General features: G+C 44.0%; 1 protein-coding gene across 4 annotated transcripts; it reads right to left on the bottom strand.

Moving 5' to 3' along the window:
* Nucleotides 1-1,082: 1,082 nt before the first annotated feature.
* acp5a (acid phosphatase 5a, tartrate resistant) lies at nucleotides 1,083-17,979 on the bottom strand. 4 transcript variants are annotated; one of them, XM_059992191.1, is made up of 7 exons: nucleotides 17,724-17,979; nucleotides 14,140-14,224; nucleotides 8,413-8,612; nucleotides 7,660-7,787; nucleotides 7,360-7,557; nucleotides 4,420-4,567; nucleotides 1,083-3,164 (listed from the first exon to the last, which is right to left on the bottom strand). In XM_059992191.1, the coding sequence occupies exons 1-7, from the start codon at nucleotides 17,949-17,951 to the stop codon at nucleotides 2,922-2,924; spliced, it is 1,230 nt and encodes a 409-aa protein (XP_059848174.1). In that variant the 5' UTR covers nucleotides 17,952-17,979; the 3' UTR covers nucleotides 1,083-2,921. The 4 variants fall into 4 exon arrangements, with proteins under 4 accessions (XP_059848174.1, XP_059848173.1, XP_059848175.1 ...); XM_059992190.1 differs by having other exon boundaries at nucleotides 14,140-14,230; nucleotides 17,724-17,973; XM_059992192.1 differs by lacking the exon at nucleotides 17,724-17,979 and adding an exon at nucleotides 17,599-17,706 and having other exon boundaries at nucleotides 14,140-14,230.
* Between the last annotated feature and the right edge of the window lie 1,046 nt (nucleotides 17,980-19,025).

The raw sequence follows: 19,025 nt of genomic DNA, 5'->3' as shown, positions 1-19,025 counted from the left end.
AAATATGCGGACAAGTTTTCTGTGAGCAGGAGCAGGCATATACAATGGGGCCTACCCGGGCAGTCAGGTTTGTGAATTTTTGAGTATGAAGTAGAAATGTGGGGTGAGGGAGCTATGCAGTTTTTGGCAGAGGATGGAAGGTCTCCAGAGTTGATGAGGTTGGTGATAGTGCGGGAGACATTGGCCTGATTGTCCTTTCAAGGGGTAAGAAAGAAGGGACGTCTGAGAGTTGCTGATTAGCCCTAGCGAGGTAGAGATCAATCTGCCTGAAGAGCAGGAGTGTTGGAGATGGGAGAATGGGTCCAAAAAGAGGGAGAGGGTCAGAGACTTCAACTGTTTATCCTTCCCTTGGACATTGCTTGACCTGGTGGGTTCCTCTAGCATTTTTATGTGTTGGTCTGTCTCTAGAATGAGCGACTCAACAGGAAGATGAGGAAAAATTACTTTATTCAAAGAATTGAAAATAATTAGAATGGGTTATTGATGTACATACTGAGATCAAAGCATGGAACATAAGGATAGGGTGGGAACTTGAAGCTAAGATGCAAGATCAGCCTTTATCTTACTAAATCATTCTTCTATGCTAACTTCTTGTGAGTGGCTTACTTAGTTACTGAATGGCAGTGAATATAATATTAAGTATACATACTGAAAAATCTTTGGCTTACGGTGGAAGTATGTAATTGTTGTCAAAGCCACAACTGTGGCTGATCAGCAATTTCCAACAGACAAGTGGTTTTTGGTTCAACGCAGTAGAGTTATAAATTCTTCTGTTAACAACTGTGAAGCTTTGGAAAGTTTAAATTCCGTAAAAGAAAACACCAATAAGTTTGTTGCTATTACTCATTTTGCATTTTTAAATTACAAAGGGTCTGAAAAAATGGGAGAAAAAAAAAACAAAGGAACAGCTAAACTAGCTGTGCCATTTATGAAGATTTGCGGCCACAGAAAGCAGAACTGTAGGCGTGGGAGCTTAGCAAATTCACAGCAGTACCTGGGCAATGCTACATCAGCAAGATCTGCTGAGTGCAACTAAGCACGTGACGACTGAAATGCACGTTTTTAATTTAGAGATGAGAATATATTGCAATAATTCTAATTTATTCCAAAGCTTACAAGTCAATAATCATATAAAACAATCCCAGAGAATTTGGAACAATTCACACCTGAAGACAGATTTTAAAAAACATACAAAAAGTCAAACATCAGAACCAGATTAACATGAGATACATCAAATACAGTCATGCACATTGCTGACATAAATAGCATCATTATGTCAGCAGTCCGGAGCAGATTCGCAGAGTTTTTTCTCTTACATGTGCAACATGTAATTGGGATAACACATTGAAAATGGTGCTTCTGAAAAGTCTATAAGGTCACAGCTCCCAGCAGAAGCGTAGAGAATGTGTTGCTTTGGACTTTCTCATGTCTATGAGAAGCGCAGAGGACCTTGCCTCATTACATTGAGCCCTTCCATGTGTTGCCTTCTTTTAAATAATTGCAAAGACAACTTGATATGGCACGTGTATCAAATTTCAGTTTTTAAAAAAGCAAGTAACAAACACGTCTGCAATCAAAACCAATGGGGCAGACTAGCCTTGTTTGGTTATTACCGAATAAAAAGAACCGAACATCAGTGTGGAGTATTTAAAAAATACACACATTAAACACAAAATTTATAACTCAGATCTAAAGATCTGTACTGGAGCCTCAATATCCACCATGTTTATTAACAGTTTGGATGCCGATGGCAAATAGGAATGGCATTTAAAACAATATAGATGGAAGCATTAAAGATATTAATAAAATTATAGATGAAAAACATGGCCCGTTTAAGATTACCTGCTTTGAGTTAAGCAAAAGAACAATAAATGGCATTGAAGAAAAAGGAACAACATCTAAAGAAACTTGATGGGCTACGTGGATCATTAAAATGATACACATGGGTATAGAAGATAAAGTCTAGTAATATGCAGGCTTCGATATCATAGGTTAGAGTATAATGAGATAGAACTAGTTTTGCAGCTGTACAAAGTCCTGCAGTATTGCGTGCTGTTCTGGACACAACAGTTTTAGAACCACACGTTGGCTGTACAGCTGGAAAGAAAGAAAATAAAGTCTTCCATTCCCTAGAAGTCTGAAGATTAAGTACAGAATTTGTCATCAGAGCCAGACATTTTTTGGAATTATAAAGTAATCATAAACCGAAGTGTCATCAATTCTTTGCAAATTACAATTGACCATCATCAATTGTCTGTTTTAAAATCCAAGGTTGGTAGATGATTCTTAACTAATGATATTAAGGGTAATGGAGCAAGTACAGATAATGGAATAAGGCCATAGACCTGCCATAATAACAGTGAATGTTCTTGATCTGTAGACATAGCAAGCACCAAAGCAATTTCTCTGTGATTGAGAATGATGTATCATTGTATAGAGTGGACCACTGTGAAGGTCAAGGTATTCCACTCATTGCCTTCCATCTTATTCATTCAGTCGGTTTGTCTTATTGCCACCCTATTCCCAATTGTCCTGCTGCCTTGTTCTTCAATCAGTCCTGCCATCTAATCTGAGACTAGATGACTTTCCCAATGTACTCCTAGCATGTGCACATCTGGTAGAGCAGAAGAGCAGGAGAACAAGAAAATAGAAATGTAACTGTCAATCCCTGAGTATTACTTACATATTGGTAAGCTAGAAGGAAAGGAATCATTGGCACTTCACTTCAGTAGCAAAGGAAACTAAACGTCTCTATTTAGAATACTGTTCAATTTGAGAGATTTTGGCTAAAAAGAACAAAGCCTTTGCACACAAACCAGCTTCCAGAGAAGGAATCACATGAACCAATTCGGTTCAATTTTAGCAAGGTCTGTCATTTAGCACAGTTGTTTTCCCCTTCAAGTGTTAAATATCTGTGTGCTTCACCTGCCTGATCGTTTGGGGATGGTAGTCTGATACAGAGATTTGCCATGGGACTCAATATAGGTGACGACCATCTGCTCCGGCATCACCTCCACATAAGCAAAACCCCCTAAAGAGCTAATGTCTGCATAGAAAAATTTCAACCAGTGCTCTGGAACACGATGCTTGTGTTTGGTAGAATCTTCCATGAAGTTTCCAGCTCCGCTCAGGACGTAGCCAATCCCATTATCGTCCTGAATAAACTGAAATAATGGAAGAGGAAATTCTTAGACTTTGGATTTAAACAAACTGCTTTCACTCTATGTATCTACATATTTGGGTATTCATAGACAATCCAATGACATTGCTCATTACTGAGCAAGGTCAGAAAAACAAGACACTGTACACATCACACTGACATTTCACATTGTCCCAGCTTCATTGGCTAATAATTACTGTCCAGCATGCTGTTTCAGTTTGATTGGTGTGGGCCTAATAGCCTAGTTTGTCATACAGTTCAACCATTTATGAGCAGTTGTAAGGTTTAAATCTCAGTCTATAGTGAAGCAGTTAGTCTAGACTAAGAGAATGATCATGGACATTCCAGTTGGATTCAGCCCACGGACCTAGGGAAAGGGAGAAAATCAATAATAAAAGCACAGGAGATCTTTTGGCCCATTGAGTCTGCATCATACCTTTGTAAAGCAATCCCACCAGCTACTTATGCTTTTGCAATTGTTCTGCAAAGTTTTTCTCTGAAGTGCCTAATCAATTGCCTTTTAAAGCCTAGACTAATAATTTCCAACGTCCTTATAGATTGCAACTTCCAAATCATAAATACCCCTTAAAAAAATCCTCACACCCCCTTTATCTTTTGTCCAAAAATTTAAATCTACTGTTTAAATCTAGATTGAGCAGCTTCAAGGGTGCCAAGATCTCTGAGGATCTAACCTGGTCCCAGCATATCAATGTAGTCATAAAAGAGGCAGGACAGCAGCTATACTTTATTAGGAGTTTGAAAAGATTTGGCATGTCAACAAATACACTCAAAAACTTCTATAGTTGTACCGTGGAGAGAATGCTGACAGGCTGCATCACTGTCTGGTATGGAGGGGCTACTGCACGGGACCGAAAGAAGCTGCAGAAGGTTGTAAATCTAGTCAGCTCCATCTTGGGTACTAGTCTACAAAGTACCCAGGACATCTTTAGGGAGCGGTGTCTCAGAAAGGCAGCATCCATTATTAAAGACCTCCAGCACCCAGGGCATGCCCTTTTCTCACTATTACCATCAAGTAGGAGATACAGAAACCTGAAGGCACACATTTAGTGATTCAGGAACAGCTTCTTCCCCTCTGCCATCTGATTCCTAAATGGACTTTGAAGCTTTGGACACTACCTCACTTTCTTTGAAATATACAGTATTTCTGATTTTGCACATTTTAAAAATAATCTGTTCAATATATGCAATTGATTTACTTGTTTATTTATTAAAAATCTCTAGTACTTGCTGCTCCCTACCTGCAGATTATGGTCATGTCCACAAAAGTATGCACTGGCCCTGTACTTAGTGAGCAGGGGATACAGCTTCTTCACCAGACACCGAGTGGGTCCATGCTGAGCAATTGACCAGACTGGGTAGTGGCCAGCAACAATCAGAAAGTCCGATCTGTAAGACAGGGAAAGATAAATTTAAATCACAGAAGAACATCCTGAGTTGATGCCCAAGTTTCCCTGATGACACCTCTAAGGTCACGAGACATCTTCTGAATTAAGGACATCATATGAATTGATATTATGAGGATTTTTGATTCAAGTTGAGGGGAAATAGGCTGTGGATTTCAATGAAGAGTAAACTGCATGAAGATTTATAAAGCAGTATAAGTGTTCATGGATCAGGTGAGGCAGATTTGGAAACCACAAGGTAGCAACATTTAATACTTCATGATGCCAAGCTATCAGGTTTTCTGAATGACCAGGTATCAGATTCTTGCAAGTTCCTTGTGTTTCTGTGGTCATTCATTAGTTATGTGCCTTGTCATGTGATATGGGCGATCGTGGTCTTTCCATGACCATGATTGTTCTTGTAATTTTTCTACAGAAGTGCTTTGCCATTGCCTTCTTCCGGGCAGCGTCTTCACAAGACGGGCGACCCCGGCCATTATCAATACGCTTCAGAGGTTGTGTAGCCAGGACTTGTGATAAGCCCCAGCTATTCATACGAACGCCCACCGCCTGCTCCCATGTGTCATGTGACCCTGATTTGGCAGTGGGGGGGGGGGAGCTAAGCAAGTGTTACACCTTGCCCGCTAGCGGAGGGAAGGAATGACGTATGCCTCCTTTGGTAGGGATACATCTCCACCCCAGCACCATCCTGTGGATGGAACTTGGGAGGATGATGGTGCCGAGTGGCAACTCCTTTGCTGGCATCCTTGGAAACAGCTTGACTTCTACCTTTGACACCTCTTCTGAAGACCCTAACCCGGAGTTACACCTGATCGGTTCTTTGCGGGAATGGGACCCCATTCTCAGGGCCGCACGACCGGCCGCTTTTCAACACGCCAAGGACGCGGCCTGGAAGGCTTGCGGACTCTCAGGGTGTTGGAGTGTCACGGCTCTGGGAGCGGGTGGAATCGAGTCGGGTGCTGCCGCCTGGGGGTACGGGCAAGATCGACAGCAGCGAGCTGGCTGTGTGCCCAGAGGCCGCAGTTCTTTGGGCACAGAGCTCGGAAAAAGCGATGCAACAAGCTTTTAACACCATAAGTCAGCGAGTTGTTTTGTTATGTCCCCCCTCTCACTGTGAGACGGGGACACCTCTTTTTCCCTTATTAGGGAGAGAGACCGAGCCTGTGGTATGTTGAATACCGGGTGAACAAGTAGTCTTTGGGGCACTGCAAGTCTGTGTCTTTATTGATGCCGATGCTTTTTTTTGCTGGTGGGGAGGGTGGGGGTTGATGCTTTGCTGCTGCTTGTGCGTGGGAGGGGGGAGTTGAGGGGGCTTTGGGGTTCTAACGTTTATCTGCCATTCATTCTTCGAGGCACTCCGTGGACGTTCGCAAAGAGAAAGCATTTTAAGATGTATTTTTTATACGTTCTGACATCAAATATACCTATTGAACCTATTTGAAAAATGGAGCGGGAAAACTGGTGTGCTGCACAACATTCATTACTTGACCAAAGTAGTCGTTTGATTTTTTTTGTTCTAAAACAACTGGCTTCCATGTTTACGAGAGAGCGGTTGCATTTCATTAGCTAATTATTTTTCTAAATTTACGAGATACGGTGTGGAATGGTGTTGCCAAGCAATTCCCTGATTTAACCTAGCCTAATCACAGTACACCTTTGGACTGTGGGAGGAAACCGGAGCACCCGGAGGAAACCCACGTGGTCATGGGGAGATCACACAACCTCCTTACAGGCAGTGGCAGGAATTGAACCCAGGTCGCTGGTACCGTAAAGCCTTGTACTACCGTGCTGTGAAAAAATTGGTGCAGATTCCGAAGGCATGGAAGGAGTTTCACAAATGCAATTTGTGTAAGTACAGCTACCTCCGAGAGGACCACAACCTTGCCAGGGTTTTGAGGCTTGCGTACCTCAACGACCCGGAGAACTATTCTTTCTGGCTGGAGTCAGTGCTTTGGGCTTTAGCTCTTGATAGGGGTATAGGGGGCTCTGGATAGAGGTAGTGCCTTTGACATCTGGCATGTTGCTCCCTACCGGACAGGGTGGACCGGCATCACTGGTCCTCATCCATCTCCTAAATCTCTCACGTGTTGTCTCCAAACGCCACACCCCAGTAAACCGCTTCAGCTGGCGGGCTAGATCACGTGAGGGGGTGGTGTTAAAATGGCACCACTGGGCAAAGGACTTCCATGATGAAGTCGCCAGCCGGGGTGGAAAGGTTCTCAGATGAACTGTAACAGCCATGTGTTCTCGACCTAGTTTGGAGGAAATCGGCTGTGGTCAAACCCAGAGAGGGGATGGGCTCCGCCGGGTTTCCAATGCCCAAGACATGCCGCATGAGGAGCACACCAAACTGGTGCAAGACCAGTCATCGCCGCACCCCAACGACTCCACCAGGAGCCAAGGGTGGAAGAAGAAGAGGAGGAAGAAGTGTCACCCATGCCAAACAGGTCAAAGGGTAGAGGCCAGACGAGAGTGGTCCACCAGGATCGGGAGTGGGGTTCAGCTCAGGGCTAACAAACCTGACTGGTAAAACAAAATTGTTTCGGAAACAGCAAAGGAGAATCCTTTTGCATCTGAGTGTGACAGTATTATTGAGTCTCCAGCCGGGACTTGCACGACTGACAGTAAACCAAGGGGAAGATACTGGTGCAATGAAGATCACTCAGAGATGGAGAACTTCCATCGCTGCACTAAACACCAGTGGGTAATGGGCACCAAGCAAGTAAAGATGAACAGCTAACCAACACTACAAACTTGTAGAACAGCACCACATACCTGGAGGCCTTCAACTTCTCCTCAACCCACCGCAGTTGTGTGTTAGCCACATGAAAATCCATTGGTGCCTCTGGCTCCATTCCGCGGAAGTCATCAGAATTCCCACACAGCAGGACTGTGTCCAACATCAATATTGTAACGGTGGTATTGGAGCCTGCTATGGTGAAGTTCAGGTCATAGTAATACTGCGGAAAATTCCTGGTAAAACAAAACAAAACGGCATATTGTTTGACGTGGGACACGTCGGGACAGTGGAGATGTTAGAGAAAACGGGAAGCTGCAGGGAATAACCCATCTCACCATCGCTTGGACACTTTGGAATACTCGATCTGTGCAGTTACATTGCCCGAGTGATCATGGTTTCCAGCTACAACATACCAGGGCACGTCCTTCAGTGACTCGGCAGAAAAGATATCCTCAAATGTTTCCTGTGATCACAAAGAACACTGCAACCTCTGAGCATCAAGCTATTGGCCTCAGACTGCTTCAGCACACTGCGTGCATTTTGTAGCCCATCTCCTTCCGTTCCGGTGTTCACTACCGACTATGGAGATCCCTCTCACACTCCTTGCAGGACCTTATTCTGGGGGAGCATTTAATGGATCTGTTTCTTTCCGTTTAATCTCTGTTGCCTCACACATCATCTGCCTATAACCTATTCCAGCCCTTAATTCCTCCCAGTTCCGGTCTCCACCTCTAGCTTTTTGTACTTGGCAAATACTGCACCGCTCCCTCACTGGCTGCAGTACTTTCAGCTGCCAGGGCCACATCCTACAGCATCCCATTCCTAAACCATTATCTCATCCTACCATTCTTCATTAAACACTTCCCTCTTTGATCAAAGTTTTGGTATTACTATTTCGTTCTGTGCTAAATTTGCTGAAATGGTCCTGCACCATTCTAGGATGCAGACAGCTCCTTTCATGCTGTTATGGCTGTCCAAGGTAGCATCAATCATTCTCACAATACTCCCTAACAATCTGTATTCTAGCCCTTTTTGTGACTGTTGCCCTCGCCTTTCCTTCAGTATGATAAATATAGGTATAACGGTACCTTAAATCTGTTGTCTGTAACGTCGTAAACTCCACTGTAATAGAAGTTATCCCCCAGTGACAGAATAAAGTCAACGCCCATCGTCTTGGCCACAACCCCCATTTGTTTGGCTGTGCTCATTTCCACGGGAGTTGTGTATGGTGAAAATGGGAGCCCACCCCAATCACCGAGAGCCAAGAAACGGAGAGACTTGGATTTATCTGGAACGGATAAGATGGTAAAAGTCATACATGATATATATATCAGTCAAAGAACATGTAGAAACACAGGTACAATGGGCTGAATGTCTTTTTACCCTCCCGTGATTTTAAAAGGTTAACTTTTGATTTGTTGTTTTGAATTTCTTTTTATTCTTCAGTACATCCAAGTTTCTACACTTGTATCATAGACAGCATTCTAACTGGCTGCATCACTGTCTGTCTGCTATGGGGTGGGCTACTGCACAGGGTTGAAATAAACTGCAGAGAGTTGTAAACTCGGTCAGCTCCATCATGGGCACTAGCCCCCGTAGAATCCAAGATATCTTCAAGAAGCGATGCCTCATAAAGGTGACGTCCATCAATAAGGACCCCCGTCACCCAGGACATGCCTTGCTCTAAAGGGGGAAGGGGAGTAGCCAGAAGCTTGGGTACATATTGGCACCAAAGACAAGGTGAACAGGTCCTAAAGATTTAAGGGGGCTAGGTAGAAAGCTGAAAAACAGGACCTCCAGGGTAGTGATCTCTGGATTGCGGCTCATGCCACACGCCAGTGAACGCAAGAATGGGAGCATTTGGCAGGTAAATGCGTGGCCGAGGAACTGTTGCAAAGGTTCAGATTCATGGATCGTTGGGATCTCTCCTAGGGACGGTATGACCTGTAGAAAAGGGACGAATTACACCTGAACTCGAGAGGGACCAATATCCTCGTAGGCAATTTTACTAGAGTTGTCTGTGAGGGGTTAAACTCAGTTACAGTGCTGAGGATGGGGTAGCTGGTTTAGAAACAGTGGCAGTGTTAGTGAGACTGCTAGCAAGGAGAGGCTGATGATAGGATAAAATTCCATCAACAGGCTGAGTTGCAATTTAAAAGGCGGACAAAATGGAAAAGGATGAACACAGGACTGAATGTGCGCATTATACGGTAGATGAACGAGTAGCACAGTTACAGATTGGCATGTATGATGTTAGGCACATCACTGAATCATGGCTGAAAGAAGATAATAGCTGTGAGCTTAACGTCCAAGGATACACGGTGGATTGAAAAGACAGATAGTCAGGTAGGCTGAGAGGGTGGGGTGGCTCTGTTGATGAAAAGTGAGATCAATTCATTAGAAAGAGGTGACATAGGGTCAGAAGGTGCTAAATTGTGGGAAGAGCTGAGAAACTGCAAGAGTAAAAAGACCCTGTTGGATTTGTTGTGAGTCCTCTAGGGGATCAGCTATTCTGGATTGACTGTTGTGCATAGAACTGGAGTTGATTAGAGAGGTAAAAGAACCCTTACAGGCAATTGATCATAATATGATCGAATTCATCCTGCAATTTGAGAAGGAGATGCTAAAGTCAGAGGTATCAGTACTACAGTGGAGAAAAGGAAGACACGAGAGGAATTGGCCAGAATTGATGGGAAATGATTTCTGACAGGGATGATGGCACAGCAGCGAGGGCTGGAATTTCTGGAGCAATTCAGAAGACGCAGGATATATACATTCCAAAGGGATGACGCAGTGCGGGAAGATGACACAACTGTGGCTGAAAAGGGAAGTTAAAACCAACATAAAAGCCAAAGGCAGGGCAAAAGTTAGTGGGAAGTTACAGGTTTGGGAAGTTTTCAAAAAAAAAAACAGAAGGCAACTAAAAAAGTCATTAGGTAGTAAAGATGGAATACAAAGGTAAGCTAGCCAAAAATATTATAGAGGAAACCAGAAGTTTCTTCAGATATACTAAGTGTGAAAGAGAGGTGAGAGTGGATATTGGGCCACTGGGAATCTTTTTTTTTCTTTTTGTTCCCTTTTTCTTTCAAAAAATATTCTTAACACTATTTTCTCTTATTATTATTGATATATTGCTTAGCTTTGTTAATCAGTTATTTGCTAATTTAATTCCTTATTGTATATAATGACATATCGACTTAATGTATCTTTTTTGTTAATCTTCAATAACAACTAATAAAAAGATTTTAAAATGAAATGGAAATTTTGTTTGAGTGGTAGTAATGGAGGACAAGAAAATGGCAGAGGAACTGAATACATATTTTGCATTGGTCTTCACTATGGAAGAAGACACTGGCAGTATGCCAGAATCTGAGAGTGCCAGGAGCAGAATGTGAGAAGGGAGAAGGTTCTTGGGAAAACAAGAGGTCTGAAGGTAGACAAGTCACCTGGACCAGATGGCCTACACCCTAGGGTTCAGAAAGAGGTGGTCAAAGAGATTGTGGAGGCATTAGTAATCATCTTGCAAGATCCATTGATTCTGGCATGGTTCTGGATGAATGGAAAACAGACTATAGTCAGCTTGGTTTCCTCTTACTTGACAAATCTGTTGGAATTCTTTGAAGAAATAACAAGCAGGATCGATAAAGGAGAATCGCTTGATATTGTGTACTTTCAGAAGGCCTTTCACAGGGTGCCACACTTCAGGCTGCTAAGCAAGTTTAAAACCCGTAGTATAACAGGAAAGATACTAGCATGAATAAAGCAGTGGCCAGAATCAAAGTGTAGGTGTTAGGGCCCAATTTGGAAATGCAATATAGCAAACATTGATTCGACTTCAAGAGCAACCATCTTTCAGGCCTGAATATGAATTGAGAATTGAATTCAAAATGCAGTTTGGAACAGTAAATTGCAGACCAAGAAACGCCCAAATGACTGATGTACAAATCCACATGAAAGCAATCAACACCCCATTGCATGAATACACCCAGAGATCACAGTAATTAACACTCAATTTGGGAGCGTTGGCAGAAAAGACCCAGGAATTTTGGAAAATTACACGCAACTCAAAGAAGCATCATGAGAGAATTGTAACTATGGAGATTGCCCTGTTACCTTCAAACTGTGCTGTAATGTTGGATCAGAGAGCTCTCTCTCCAGTGACTTCAAAGGCTGTCAGCCAACATGTATACCGAAATAAAAGACTATATTATCAGCTGTTTCTCTCCGGTGACAATTACGTTACAATTGTGGGAATAAAGGGAGCCATATCTAGTTGTGTACCAGTGACTATTATTGGTCTTCCACAGGGGTCTGTGTTGGGACTGATTCTTTTTACATTATACTTTCGGCCCTCCTTATCCACAAGCGCGGATTCAACCAACCGCGGATCGGGAAAACCAGGAAGTTGAGCATTGTTCACCTCACGTCTCGTTCGTTCACTACTTGTGTTGTGAGCGAGAGGAAGGAGTTTAAGACTAGTAAGGGATGGCTGGCTAGCTATGTGAAGCGCTACAGCCTCAAGAACTTAAAGATCACGGGAGAATCAGGATCGGCTGTTTGGCATCAGCGTTCCCAGAAGAGCTACGATGGTTGTGTCTGTACTGAACATGTACAGACTTTATAGTCTTGTCATTATTCCTTAAACAATACAATATAACAACTCTTTGCATAGCATTTACATTGTATTAGGTATTATAAGTAATCTAGAGAAGATTTAAAGTATACGGGAGCATGTGCATAGGTTATATGCAAATACTACGCCACTTTATATAAGGGACTTGAGCATCCATGTTTTTTGGTATCCGCAGGGGGTCCCGGAACCAACCCCCCGCAGATAAGGAGGGCCGACTGTATGTCAATTAACTTGGATGATGCAATTGATGGTTTTGTGGCAAGATGATACACAGATGTTAGCTTTGAGGAAGCAGAGAGGCTACAGAGGACAGATGGGTCGAGAAGTAGCAGATGAAACGTGGTGTCAGATAGTGTATGGCCATACACTTTGGTAGAAGAAATGAAAGGATGCACTATTTTCTAAATGGGGAGAGAGAAAACATTTTTTTTTTCAAAATTTTTTTTTCCCCCAAAAAAAAATCTGAGGCACAAAAGGACTTGGACTGAGTTCTTGTGCAGGATACACTAACATTTGCAGGTCAGGTCTGTGGTGAGGAAGGCAAATGTGATGTTAGCATTCATTTCGAGATGACTAGAGGATGCAATGTTGAGGCCTCACTTGGGAGTTTTGTGAGTACTTGGGCCCCTTATCTAAGGAAGGATGGGCTGACATTGGAGAGTGTTCAAAGGAAGTTCATAAAAATTATTCCGGGACTGAAAGGCTTTTCATATTTGATGGCTCTAGGCCTGTACTCATTAGAACTCAAAAGAATGAGGGGTGAAACCTTTCAAATGTTGAAAGGCCTCAATAGAGTTGATGCGGAGAGGAAGTTTCTTATGGTGGGGGAGTCTAAGACCTGAGGACAGCCTCAGAGTAGAGGGGCGTCCTATTAGAATGGAGTTGAGGAGGAATTTCTTTAGCGAGAGTGGTGAATCTGTGGAACTTGTTGCCGCAGGTGGCTGTGGAGGCCAAGTCACTGGATATATTTATGGCAGATAGATTCTTGATTAGTCAGGGCATGAAGGGATATGGGGAGAAGGCAGGAGATTGGGGATGAAAGGGAAAATGGTTCAGCCATGATGAAACGGCAGGGCAGACTCGATGGGCCAAATGGCCTAATTCTGCCACTATATCTGATGGTCTTGTGGTTCTTGTTGCTACCATCAGGATGGAGGTACGGAACTAGAAGGAACACACACAACAATTTAGGGGTCAGGAGCAGCTTCTTCCCCTCTGCCATCCAATTTCTTAATGGACATTGAACCCAGGAACACTACACCTCTTTATTTATACTTTTTCACGACTTATTTAACTTTTATATATACACTGTAATTCACATTTTTTCTCTGTTATTTACATATTGCATTGTACCACTGCAGCAAAGACAACAAATGTCATGACATATTCTGATGATATTAAACCCGAGTCCGATTTATTCACTTCTTCCCAACATCAACCCACTGCCAGGATTTGTATTCTGCACAAACTCTCGAGCTTGAAACTGAATTTCCCTCTGAATTGAGATTAGGATCCTCAGTCTAAAAGTCAGCACAAAAATCAGCAGCGTCCATCTACGAGACTAAATGATAAAAAGATGAACACTGAGCCGACGGGTTTTAAACTGAACACTTTGGACTATGAAATTCAGACCACTCATCCCATCGCACAATCGGACGGACGGACACATTTCCCCTGCACCGAGCATGCACCCATATCGTCAGCAGTTTTCCGGACATAGCTTGAATTCTTTGTTAAGCAGCTGAACAGAGTGCCCAGGAATGCCATGCACTGGCTTCGGCCTCACAAGCCTTTTGAAGTAATCGGTAGACCTCAATGCCACATCTTCACAAAGACCAAAAGCATTGAAAACTGTGGTGGTCTCTGTACTTGCTGAAGTCCCCCCCCCCCCCCTTGAACTCCCAAACTTTACTGTCACTGACAACATGTTGATAACAATTATAATAAAAAAACTATAGAGGGCAATGCACAACAGCACAGTGTTAAAATGGACATAGATTACCAAGTGCCTTTGATGCTGCTGTAAGCAATTTTTCGTATTCAACAATAAATGGCTGAGTTTTATTTTGTTGTAACACTAAATACAGCACATTGTAGACATCAGCATTAAATAGCCTGTGCATTGCTTGTTATAAGGCTGTCCGAGGTAGCAGTATCATCCAGGTAAATGAACAACACTTACCCATTTTATCAGCAGGATTGGGGTTTGCTGTTACACCCTGGAGTACGAACAGGAACATCAGTGAAACTTTCGTAAACATTGCCACCTGAAACTGAAACACATCTGGATTACCTCAGTTGCATTTGCCCCCTGTGAGAATCATAATACCAACGGTCCTTCAATCATCCCTCCCACCAGGCTGGTGCAACATGGTGCGGCTTCAGTGACTTCCAGGATGCATCCTACAATTTACAGAACTGAAGCCTTTTCAGCATAATGGCCCAGTCCCAGAATATTTCCAGTTATTTGACGTTAGGTGGGTTTTTCTTCCTCTCTAGTGACCCACACTGATTAATACAGTGGTCCCCAACCGTGAGGAAATGATGTGATCTGTCGATATGAGTCGGCTGCACCTTTCCTCATTCCCTGTCACGCCCACTGTTGAACTTGAACGCACGCGAGGTCATCAGTCGCCTAAACGCAGTGATACCCTCGCGCCAGGGATCACTGGTTGGCCTCGGGTAACCGGCTGCCTCGCGCCTGCAGCGTGGACAGATGGGCTCCGCCTGTGAATCTGTTCAGCACACCGAATGTTCGTGGGGACCCCGGTGCTAAAATATTCGCAGACGACCTAATTCGGGATCAGGGTTTCGTAACTAGCAGAGCAGCTTCCTCACTGCGATCTACTGAAAGTCATCCCTCAAGCCAAACTTCTGTCAGCCGATAGATCCTACCTACCTATGGGGGTGGGGGGGGGGCGCCCTGTTGCTCTCCTCACTTGGTCGGTTGCTCTCTCCGGACTGCGACCCGCCGTGGCCCCAGCACGGGGACCTCTGGCCCTTACCCTGTCCTCTCACTGGTGTGTTGCAATGATTTTATATGTTCACACAAGGAAAATATGCGCTGTGTGTTTACTATCCAAACGTTACTTAAAATGTCATGATGTTATATGCTTATAGTGAGTTATAATTGACTTATCACTGTGTTCATGCGAGGAAAATATGCGCTGTGTGTTTAATATTAAATTCGTTAGATAAACCCTTTTAGAAACGAAATTGAGCGTATTAGCCATTTATAAGTGACTTAGAGTTGACTTATCACCTATAATCATGTCATGATTAACACCCCTCCCCCCCCCAACCGTCAGCCGGTCCGCAGGAATATTGTCAATATTAAACTAGTCCGCGGGGCTAAAAAGGTTGGTGACCCCTGGATTAGCACACACAAAATACTGGAGGAACTCGGCAGGCCAGGAAGCATCTATGGAAAAAAAAGTCAACGCTCCGGGCTGAGATCCTTCAGCAGGACTGGAGAAAAAAAAAGGTGAGTAGATTAAAAGGTGGAGGAGGGCAGAGTCTCTGACTGATTAGCCTGGGTTCAGCCAAGCTGGAGAACAGGATTTGGACTCTGCCTCAAAACAGGTCTCAACTTACTTTGTTTACCGTATGCTTTATTTCCTAGATTATTCTTGCTGACTATATCAATTGATTTTCTTTCAAGATTTACAATGTCATCACGGGGGAGCTTGGAACAGGAAGCAGCCGATTAGTACCTTGAACCCATTTCACTTTCTGTACTTTACTCAACTTGCCCAACTCTTTTCTCAATCTCTTCAGTCTATGAATCGCAGCCTGAAAAAACTGCTACCATCCTTCCCAGCTTCAATGTGAAGATAACAGGAACACACACAATGTGCTGGAGAAGCTCAGCAGGCCAGGCAGCATCTATGGATGGGAATAAACAGTCGACGTTTTGGACAGAAACCCTTCTTCAGTGCTGTTTTCTCCCCCTCCATAGATGCTGCCAGACCTGCTGAGCTCCACCAACATCTTGCTCTAGATTTACAGCCTCTGCAGTAACTCTTGTGTCCACCAATTCCAAGTTGTGTGCCTTCTTGTTGTAATATACCACACAAATTGGTTTGGTATTGTCATTTAAAGTAAAATTGGATAGGTATATGGACAGGAAAGGAATGGACGGTTATGGGCTGAGTGCGGGCCAGTGGGACTAGGTGAGAGTAAGCGTTCGGCACGGACTAGAAGGGCCGAGGTGGCCTGTTTCTGTGCTGTAATTTTTATATGGTTATATGGTTAAATAGAAATAGTTAACACAAAGTACACCGCAGATGCTGGGGTCAAAGCAACATGTACAACAAGCTGGAAGAACTCAGCAGGTCGGGCAGCATCCGTGGAAACGAGCAGTCAACGTTTCAGGCCGAGACCCTTTGCCAGGACTGAACAGGGAGGGGGTAGGGGCTCTATAAAGAGGGTGGGGGGAGAGTGGGAAGAAGCAGGCAGGTAGGTGCCAGGTGAAAAACCAGTAAGAGGAAAGATCACCCTATTAACCCTTCATCATTTTGCGCATCTTGATTCTATAGACATGCAGTGGAGAGTGTATTGACTAGCTGCATCACAGCCTGGTATGGGAACACTATTGCCTTTGACTGGAAAATACTACAAAAGGTAGTGGATTTCACCCAGTAACCACAGGTAAAGCCCTCCCCACCACTGAGCACACCTATGTAAAACACTGTGGGAGAGCAGCATCTCACCACTCAGGCCACGCTCTCTTCTCACTGCTGCCATCAGGAAGGAGGTACAGGAGCATCAGGACTCGCACCACCAGCTTCAAGAACAGCTACTACCCCTCAACCATCAGGCCCTTGAACAATGGAGGATAACTACACTCGTCTATTGAGACGTTCCCACAATCACTGACCTCACTTTAGGGACCTGTTATTTCACCCTTTCACTATTTATATTTGCATTTTCACAGTTTGCTGCCTTCTATGTTATACTTCCTCTTTCATTGATCCTGTTTACAGTTGCTGTTCTACAGATGTGCCGGGTATGCCCGCAAGAAAAAGAATCTCAGGGTTGTCAGTACTCTGATAATAAATTTTACTTTCAACTTTGATTTAGTGGCTACTCGAGCTTCTAAATTCAAAAAAAAAAGATAGGCAAGTTTATAAACTCAATCCTCAAAAGGCCACGCAATGAATTTGCATTACATTCCGGCCCAATGTTTGTCACGTGATGAGGTACAATTTCACTCAGCCGAGTTGACATCCGAATTTTTACTCCCATGGTCTCTCCCCCACCCCACCCCAACTCCGCTAACTTGCTTACTTAAAGGTTGTTTGTCGCTGACCTTTACATAATAATGAAACTAGAAGCAGGAATTCTCCCTCCCCCCCCACAGATGCTTCAACCTGCTCAGCACTTCCCGTTTTCCGTGCAGTCAGCCAGCCCTGTAGGTCCTGATACCGAAATTTATTTTACTCACGGTGTACAGGAATTGGCGTTACCAGTGACGGTCTGAAACAACGGAGGCTTTAAAGCCCTGGTACACTCTCAGCACAGGAGGGATACAAATGTAACATTAGGCTGACTGAAGTGGTCACCTTAAAATACACCAGAATATGTCACCCTTAATCCCAAAGGAGAACAAGGCTCGCTATGTAATTTTGTTTTAAAGTACCTGGAGCGCAGGAAAGGCGCCGGGCACGTGGGGGACACAGGATTTGTACCTGAGCGCGCCTGTTCACTTAAAATGTTTATATACCACCCACGCACGTCCCGCATGCACCGCTTCCCGGATCTCACCTCCATTTCCTCCGCCTCGACCTTGTGCCGCACACTTCCAGGTCGCCGCCGTACTTTATAACAGCTCCAAGACTGATCACGCGATCTTTTCTTTAAAAAAAATCGCTTCACATCCTTCCCCCAGTCTCCTCCCCTTCGCTCCCTTTGACCTCGGTCCGATTTCATCACCTCCAGTTTACGGGTCTCCTGGATCCGGCCTGTTACCTCCCCAGGAAGCCGCTGTCCCATAGGGCGAGACCGGGGGGATCACGCTGGCCACACGCGGTGCAGCATCCAACCCTGAGCAGTGCCTTATCGAATCTGATCCGAGCAGAACTAAACTCCAGACTCTCGCTTTGGAAACTTCAACCCCGATCAGTCTATAGTCTGTAACTTCCCACTTGCACCGTGAAAGTTTTAGCTTATTTCACTGTTGCTGGAAACGGCATGTGAGTCTTTTCCCAGAATGTTGCGAGGGGGAATGTGGAGGATGGAGAGTACACTCCAATCCGGATAATAAAAAGAGGAGGTTTTAAAGATATTGGCGCACATTCGGGTGGGATTCCCAGGATACTGTAGGAAACAAGGACAGGATCTGTCCCTGGATGCTATGGGAAACAAGTGAGAAGATTCTTAGGGAAATTCTTGCATCTTTGTTACCCATGGCTGAAATATCAGAAGGCTGAGGGGATAAACTAGGAGACTACTGGCAAGTGAGCTTTACGTCAGTAGTTGTAAAATTAATGGGAAAATACTCTGAGGCTGGTATACAGCAAAGAAGATTGAGAAGGTATACAGAGGGACATACAGTACTGTGCAAAAGTCTTAGGGATACATGTATATAGGCAGGGTGCCTAATATCCCTGTATTTGTCAACATGGAGCAGACTGAGTTTGTAAATCTGGTGGGAGCAAGGATTGTTGGGAATGGCAAGAGTGGAGCGCCACGGGAGGGGTGTGGGAGAGGTGGCACAGAATGAGTGCCAGGAGTAGGGAGTGGTGCGGGTGCAGACGCACCCAGCCCTGAGACATCAGGTAAGGTCATTTGATTCCAAACAATTGGTTTATTGATCATTATAGAATGTCACTTTGGTGCTTCCCACTCCCACCCCTCTCCCTTCCACTCTAACTCACGCTGATACAATTGTATTTCTATGTTATATTGACTGTCCTGTTGTACATACTGTTTATTATAAATTGCACATTACATATTTAGACAGAGACGTAAAGAATTTTACTCCTCATGTCTTTGAAGAATGCAAGTAAAAAAGTCAATAAAATTCAATTTTCCCAACCATAATTCTCCTCTTCCCACCTCTTTCCA

This window comes from Hypanus sabinus, chromosome 16 (assembly GCF_030144855.1).
Source record: "Hypanus sabinus isolate sHypSab1 chromosome 16, sHypSab1.hap1, whole genome shotgun sequence".
NCBI lineage: Eukaryota > Metazoa > Chordata > Chondrichthyes > Myliobatiformes > Dasyatidae > Hypanus > Hypanus sabinus.
The sequence above is the reverse complement of the archived record's forward strand: the minus strand, read 5'-3'. Positions and strand labels throughout refer to the sequence as shown.